Raw genomic sequence first — 8,343 nt, forward strand, 5'->3', positions numbered from 1 at the left:
CCAGGGTTGGACAAGTCTACTAGCCCCATTGTCCCGGGCAAGTGAAAGTGTTGTTCGGGCAAGTGCACGACCTACCCTACTTGCCCGATCGGGCAAGTAAGATTTTTTCATTGAGTGAGATTTTATACTTGTTACCTTTTACAGTCATGACATAAATGGTCAACATTGAAAAATAGAGACAATTATAAAAATTCCATTGCTGGAATAGAAAACACATATAAAAGTGACAGTCATTTGAATTTTGGGCAAGTGAAAAGTTGGTTCCGGCAAGTAAATTTTTTATGTGCTTGCCCGATAGGACAAGTGAATTTTAGAAAACTTGTCCAACCCTGTGCACGGTCATGAATTCACAGTGAAGACGTCACTGTCAAAACTAAGCCACTGTGAACATTTGGAACATTTACAGTAGATAGGAAATGTTGGGGGAAACCCAGTATAAGATTCAGAAAAGGTATCATTCAAACAAGAATTGCCCTGATAATGAGATCTATATATACTCACTTCTGTAAAGGTCCCTCAGAACCAAAAAGAATAACTGAAAGAAAAGCAAAACAACAACATTTGTGACAAATTTAATAACAGTTTTAGTACTAGCTGAGCAAAATATTTACTTGAACTAAGGAATGTATAAAAAACAATGCATCAAATTGTATAAAACAATACTACACTTGGATGGAGTGTGTTAGGAGGGACCATCAAGGTGTGCGGTCTAACAGGGGTGGCCCCTATGGACAGAGCCGCATGGAAGTGCGATACTATGAAGACTAGCCGACTGCTGCCTTCCGCTGTGTCAGGGATCCCAGCAGCAGTATGATCAAATAATGGATACCACTACTACTAATCCAAGTGAGATTATTCAATGTTGTTTTGTATTCACAAAATTATATACAGCTGTTACAACTATTGAATGTCAACAACCCAAATCATAAAGCCATACATTGTAATGTGTAGCCTTTTCCAAGTTGTGCCTGAATCAAATTTAAAACAACAAAAAAACATGCACATTTCAGAATAGAAAGTTGCAAGACATCACTTACAAACTCTGCAAAACTTTCTGGATCATCTTCTTCATCAAAATATTCCCACGCCTCTTCACCCTGAAAATCTGAAAGAGAAATGTCACTCAGTTTTGTAGGAGTTCTGTTGCCAGGTGTTCAACAGTGACACTCCTACCGATAGGAGTTCTGTTACCAGGTGCACACCTACACTAAAACTTTTACAAAGCCCACTCCTTTCGCCTACCAGTACCATTCAAGTTGGTGTGCAATGTAAGAGAGCAGATAACAACATAGCATCTTTGGGCAGGTAGCTAGTATTTATTGGTCTGGCTGTTCAGCACACACATCCAGGGCTGTCCAACTAGCCTAACAAAGGGATAACCCTGCTGACAGACAATTACAAATTGTACTAACCTGTGCAGGACAGGTGTAATTGTCCTTGCATCCCTCGTTGTCAGGCAGAGAATGACTTCAGGTGTATCTGAGCTTGACACCCCCATGTGCCTCACTTGGTAGCTCCCAAAGTTCAAAGGTCACCGGTTACCCATGGTTCCTCGCGGCGCATGCGCACCAGTCTACTGTTTGCAGAACTCCTGGCCGAAGTAGTGTTGGGAGGGACTTCACAGGAACATGTAGAATTCCGCCTCTCTCCGGGTGGGCGTCTGCCTGACAACGAGGGATGCAAGGACAATTACACCTGTCCTGCACAGGTTAGTACAATTTGTAATTGTCTCCTGCATCCCCTCTGTTGTCAGTCAGAGAATGACTTCAGGTGACTTCGTAGCCTGAGGCCAGGATCTTACGGCCAAAGTTGCAAGACTTGACAGGTTTCCTGTAGAACTTCTCGAACGTAGATGAAGTAGACCAGTTTGCCATTTTCATTATGTCCTTGGCTGAAACTCCTCTTAATGCCGCAGCTGAGACAGCTGCACTCCTTGTCGAGTGGCCCGTAAACTTGTTAGTGTCCACCCCTGCCTCCTGGAGGACTAACTTTAGCCACCGGGCAATGGTGGTAGAGCCAACCGCCTGATGAGGTTCCACCATTGCCCGAAACAAAAAACTGTCACACAAACGAAAACTTCTAGTTCTAGAAACATATTCCTTCAAATAAAAGACAGGACAAATTCTTTTGTCCCGTGGAAAACTAGGTAGAACAATGTCATGTGTCACTCTGCCAGGCCTAGAAGTCTTTGATAACCTGTTAATGGTGAAACATACTCCATCCGAGGTCTTCTTCTTGTATCTAACATCCAGCAAGGAGAGGGATTGTTCCCTGCCTGCAGACACCAATGCTATCAGCATAACCAATTTCAAAGTAAGTTGCTTGATCGACAAAGTTCTTGCCGGTGACCAGGACTTTAATAAACTTAGAACTCTACTCACGTCCCAAGTATACTGATACTTCGGTAAGGCTGGTCGTAGTTCAAACACTCCTTTCATGAATCTTTTCACTAAAGCATGAGAACCTAAAGGTAGACCTTCCACCGGAAGGTGAGTTGTTGAAATGGCGGACCTATAAACATTCAAGGTCCTATATTGTAGACCCTTGTCAAATAAGGACAGCAAAAAATCTAGAACTTCACTCACAGGTGCTGAAACCGGATCAATGTTCCTTTCACCACACCAGCTGTTCCACTTTTCCCAGGCTGCTGTGTAGAGCTTCTGTGTGCCTGGTCTCCAGGAGGCCAGTAATATCTTACTGACTCCCGGCGAAATGCCGTACTCAGAATGTTGTCTCCGCAAACATGCCATGCGGCTAGACGAAGCTTGTCCCCCTCTGGGTGCGCTCTGCCGGACTCCGGCTGCGTGAGAAGGTGCTTGTGACGAGGTAACAGAACTGGTTCCTCGACCAACATCTCTAGAAGAACTGGATACCAGCAAGCTGTTTCCCACACCGGAGCTATGAGAAGCAGATGAGCCTCGTCTAACTGGACCTTCCTGAGTGTCCGTGCGACCAGAAGGAAAGGAGGGAAGGCATACGGCAGTTCCCACCTGCTCCAGCTCACCGTGAAGGCGTCCGTCCCCACTGCTTCTGGCTCTGGGTGCCAGGAAACGTACTGAGGTAGCTGACGGTTGGTTCGGGACGCGAACAGATCCACCCCCTTGGAGAGTAGTGGAAACTTCGCCTGCAGACTCAGGAACGTATGCCGGTCCAGAGTCCATTCTGTGGCCACGAAGAAATGTCGAGAACTGAAGTCCGCTCGCACATTCTCCTTGCCTGGGATGTGCACTGCTGAAATGGACAGGTTCCTGTCTGTGCACCACTGCCACAGATCCAAGGTCACGTTCAGCAAGTCTAGAGACCTTGTGCCTCCCAGATGATTTAGATATGCCACCACCGTAGAGTTGTCGGAGCGAACTCTGATGTGTCCGCTTTCCATGTCTCTGCAGAAAGCCTGAACTGCCATGGATGCAGCCTGCAGTTCCAACACGTTTATGTGTGCTGTCTTCTCCTCTGCAGACCAGCGACCTCCTGTGTGGATGCCGTTGCAGAATCCGCCCCATCCGACAGTAGACGCATCTGTCTCCACAACCATGTCCGCTGTGGGCAAAAGGATTGGACGGCTGTTGTGGTCTGGAAGAAGGTCTCTCCACCACCTTAAGTCTTCTCGCGCTGCCTCTGTCAGCGGCACTGGATGCCCCCAGTCTCCTCTTGTCACTCGGAGAACTGTGATGAGCAGGCGTTGAAGACTTCTGAAGTGAAGTGGAGCGTGCCAAACTGACCCTGTTGTGGCTTGCAGCTTCCCTATCAGACTCGCCAACTCTCTCGCTGAGACGGGCACGACTGCAGACAGGGTAGTGTCCGCCAGCTGTTGTAACTCCCGCAACTTGTTGTCGGGAAGAAAAGTTACCATTCGTGACGAATCTACGCCTGACCCTAGGAAGGTGATGCGTTGTGTTGGCTCCAACACTGACTTCTCTCTGTTCGGAACGAAGCCTAGCTGTGACAGTACTTCCAGCGCTGCCATTAGTGCTTCTCTGCACTCTTCTCTGGATCGGCCAAACATCAGGATGTCGTCCAGGTAGACGATCAGACGGAAACCACGTCTTCTCAGAAGTGCGACGGGCACCTTCAGTACCTTCGTGAACACTCTTGGGGCGCTCGACATCCCAAACGGGACGCAGCGGAACTGGTACAGACGACCTCGCCACTGGAACGTCAGGAATCTGCGGCTGCCCACGTCTACTGGGATGGTGAAATACGCATCTCTCAGGTCGATCTTTCCCATATAATCCCCTGGCTGGATGAGATCTTTCAGAATGGCTAGACTCTCCATCTTGAAGTGTCGAACCTGTAGAAACTTGTTTAGTGGCTTGAGGTTGATAACGGGTCGCAAACCTCCCGTCTTCTTTGGTACTGTGAACAAAGTTGAAACAAACTGGGTGCGGTTGTAGACAACCTCCTCTATCGCACCCTTGGTAAGTAGAGTTCTTACCTCCTCGCTGAGGACTTCCACCTGCTCTGGACTTCTTGGTCTGCAGTGTGGAATTCTCTGTTGTACTGGCGGCGTTGTCGCAAACTCCAACCTGTACCCCGTAACGCATTGTAGAATCCAGGGGTCTGAAGTCACCTGCTTCCACTGCTGCAGGAAGTGGACTAGCCTGCCCCCGTGAAGTAGCTGAGAGTCGTCGGGTACAGGTTGAAGGTCGGTCGAACGCCGAAGTGCTTCTCTTGTCAAGGATGAAACTTCTACTTGTCTGACTTCTTCCCGTCCCCCTGCTTCTGAAAAGACTGGGACGAACTCTTGTTGTAGTACTGGCGAGACCCGCCGTAGTTTGGCCTACTGTAGTTCGGCCTCGGCATGTAGTTGTAGCGATAACCTCTGTTGCCGCCCCCTGCCGCTCTGTAGTTGGTACGACGACCACCTCGTCTCGAGCTGGTCTGCCTCTTCTCTGCCTGTGTCAGCATGCCAGAGAGCACCTTGCTCTCCGAAGACAAATCCTTTGCCTTAGTTCCCAGATCAGGCGGGAACAGGAAGTTGTTGTCCTCTGACGGGGTGCGGAACAGATCCCTGAAGGTCTTCTGAGAAGACTCGGCAATAAAAGAACGGCGTGTGAAAGCTAGATGAGAATGGGCTGAACCCAGGAGTAACAGAGCTGTGCCAACACAATCTATCATGTCCAGTTGCAGTTCCTCAAAACTATCCTTACTGGAACGCTGGATTAACTGCCAGAGATTGATCAATGGAGTTCCAACTTGCACTAGATTGGTATGCACCGACTTGAGAGATTTATCGTGAGAAACAATCACATCACCTTGTTTCTTGTCATTCTCCAGAACGGCCCTGGACACGTTCTCGTTGAAGGCCGGTACAACCATCGTTGATGGGGCGTTGTCTGGCAAGTTGTACTTCTGTTGCCAAGCCTCTAGATCAGCCCCGCGACACTGCTTGCTGTGCTTGAAGTATTTCTCCGTCTCCTCCAACACGTTGTCGTCAGCAACCCAAGGGTGCTTGACGGTCTTGTTTGTCGGGTCGAACGGCTTCCATGCCGACTGCCCGCCCTCCGAGACGTCCGACACACTTTCTTCCTCCGTCTCGACTCGAGCTGGGGACCGCCGGTCATGTCGCCGCCGCCGCTTCCCCGGCGCAGACCCCGTTGCAGACGCAGACCGCCGTTTCTTCGGCTGCGAAAACTGCGACATCATCAGCTCTTGGAGCCCATCTAACTTCTCTGAAAGTAATGAAAAATTATTCTCCAAGGCAGAAATACGTACGCCGCTAGCATCAACCAGCTCCGGCTCTGACGGGATGTCGCCATTATTGTTGCCATCCTTCCTACGCTTTCCGTCACCGCCGCCGTCGCTCTCTTCGCCATTCTTCTCCTCCTCGCTCACTTCGACGTTAGAAGGCAGCTCTACTTCTTCATGAGCGGGAGACTTCGGCGGTTGGTGCACTTCAGCAGCCACCAAAAGACCGCGAACAGCGCTCAATCTCGGCATCGAAGGTGACGAAGAAGGCTGACGACTGTCATGGCGCCCGCCCCGGCGCACATGTCGGCGCATGCTTCTCGGGGAAGCGCCGTCTTCTTCGCGCCGTCTCTCGCTGGAACGCCGCTCCGAGCCTCCTCGGCCGCTTCTAGCGTGTCGCCCAGCAGTTGAAGACTTCGAAGAAGCCCGCGTACGGTTCTTAAAACGCTCCTTGTCGCGTTTAGAACCCAATTTCAGGAGCTGGAAACACCGGGGGTTGACAGAATCGCTCAAAAAATTAGACTGGTGCGCATGCGCCGCGAGGAACCATGGGTAACCGGTGACCTTTGAACTTTGGGAGCTACCAAGTGAGGCACATGGGGGTGTCAAGCTCAGATACACCTGAAGTCATTCTCTGCCTGACAACAGAGGGGATGCAGGAGACAAGGACAGTTACAAATGGAAGGATGAAAAACATTATCAACAATATACTTGGTATATAAAATTAAAAAATCAATACAATGTATATCAATTATCAGGGCTCAAAATACCACATGCATATGCAGGTTAGTGCAGGTGAAATTGGAGCTATGCAGGTATTACTGGATTTTTTACATAAATGTCATATGATTTAAGCGTATAAGGATTGTTATTAGCCGCATTGAATGTTACTACCTACAAAGTACAAAGTATAAAAGAAAAAAATAGCAATGGTTCCTGAACAATTTTAGTATGATCCATACTTCCTAAATTCAGAGTGGTACAGATAGAATTTGTCTGGTGCAGGTAATTTTCAATGCAGAAAAAAGTATTTCGAGCCCAATATGTAAGTGGTCTAAGCTAGCGTATACCAAGGTAACTAGTATTCAGTAATTATTCATTCAGTCAAGTCTGGTAGAAACTGTATACTGTTAGTACATTTAAGCTTATTTGTTGTTGTGACCACATGAAAGACCCACACACCCCTTCCTTGGTATGTAGAAAATGCAGTACTTTTTGATGTGACAATGACCCTAGTTACAGTCACATGTTTCCGGAGTCAACTCCAGATACTTGCATACCTTTTTCTCCCTAGTTGGCTTGAGTCACATCGAGAGGTGACTCATCATGCCACTCAAGTCGCTGTGCGGGGGGGGCATGTTTTTAATGTGTAAACCTGACCTGACTCAACAATGGAACATTGGACAAAAACTGGATAATGAGTTACTATTGAGTATGTGAATCTAATCAAGTTATGCAATGCTAAGGGGTATTAGTTACACCAATCAGTGAAGCCATTTTGCCTCATTTTAGAATGGTTGTTTATGCAACCTTCAATAGGCTCACGCCCACAGCAATTGAATCGCATAATGCTTTTGTTACTAGTATTTACTGTAAATATTTTGTGCATGTTGGTCATCTAACTCTAACTGTCGCATCCACGGTAGGCTGCTGTGACATGGCAGAGGGCAATTTTACATCCTGAACAACTGCAGAGAATCAGTATCTGATCAATAACTCAAAAAAACATACATTTGTACATCAGGTATGTCACAGGTGAGTGACAAACAGGACAGAAAATGCCAACTCCAAATCAAGGAGAGAAAATGACTCAGTTCCTTCTGTGGTTCATCTGGAGGCTAATGACTCAAGACTGCCAAACAAGCTCCTTACATCCTGGGTACTAGTACCAGAGGGCAAACTTGGAGAGGGTGGTCTTGGTCCGGGCAAACAGCCCGCAATGATGATGACTAGTACATGAATAGGTTGTCTATATAACCTACTCAAGCCAAAGTCCCTTTTTAACCTCCTTGCTCAAACAAAGTCTCTGCATTGTTCTGGATCACTTACTTGGTTCAAGGCCAAACAAACAAGGAAACCTCTTACTACTCTTAGTTTAGCTTAGCTTAGCTCAGTACTCTACTGATGAAGTTAGGTTTGAGCAAGGACGTTATATAAAGACTTGGTTTGAGTCTGGAAAACAGGCAATTTCAAACGAAATTTCAGACACCCAAACTAAGTACAAATTCTATCATACCTTCATTTTCTTCTTTCTTCAGGTCCCTCAAGTGTTGGTATGCTTTGCCGAGCTCCTGAAATTTGGCTGTTGCATGGGGGTCATTTGGATTCTAGAAAGGAAACAAAAACATACAAATCATGGCACAAACAAGTCATTCAGTTGTTCACACGTAGTATTTCTGGGACACTTTGATGGGAAGACTGATTAAGTTGGATTTATAAATTAGTGAATTATACCTGCCCGCTCAACATCCAGCCGGCTCCCAAGGCCCAGCCATGGACAGTAGATTGCACAGATTATTTGATAGGGAAAATACTAGACGTACTGCAGTGCAAAAGAGGATTGTGGGGATCTAATATTTGTAGGGAGAAAATGGAGCGTTCATGGTGGTTTTGAGATAATTTGGGATTGAAAAATGGCCCAGACAGGCTGAATAC

At 47.3% G+C, this 8,343-nt stretch overlaps 1 protein-coding gene across 1 annotated transcript in view; it reads right to left on the reverse strand.

Annotated features, from left to right (window-relative positions):
- Positions 1–3,975: 3,975 nt before the first annotated feature.
- LOC118409071 overlaps positions 3,976–8,343 on the reverse strand; it is a 5,470-nt gene continuing 1,102 nt past the window's right edge. The window contains exons 3-6 of the mRNA XM_035809938.1: positions 7,925–8,015; positions 7,318–7,376; positions 4,436–6,168; positions 3,976–4,291 (exon numbers count right to left, since the gene is read on the reverse strand). Of these exons, the coding sequence (XP_035665831.1) occupies positions 4,690–6,168; positions 7,318–7,376; positions 7,925–8,015 (1,629 nt within the window). The 3' untranslated portion in view covers positions 3,976–4,291; positions 4,436–4,689. The remainder of the gene's footprint in view (positions 4,292–4,435; positions 6,169–7,317; positions 7,377–7,924; positions 8,016–8,343) is intronic.

The sequence above is a fragment of the Branchiostoma floridae genome, unplaced genomic scaffold (genome assembly GCF_000003815.2).
Source record: "Branchiostoma floridae strain S238N-H82 unplaced genomic scaffold, Bfl_VNyyK Sc7u5tJ_97, whole genome shotgun sequence".
Lineage (NCBI taxonomy): Eukaryota > Metazoa > Chordata > Leptocardii > Amphioxiformes > Branchiostomatidae > Branchiostoma > Branchiostoma floridae.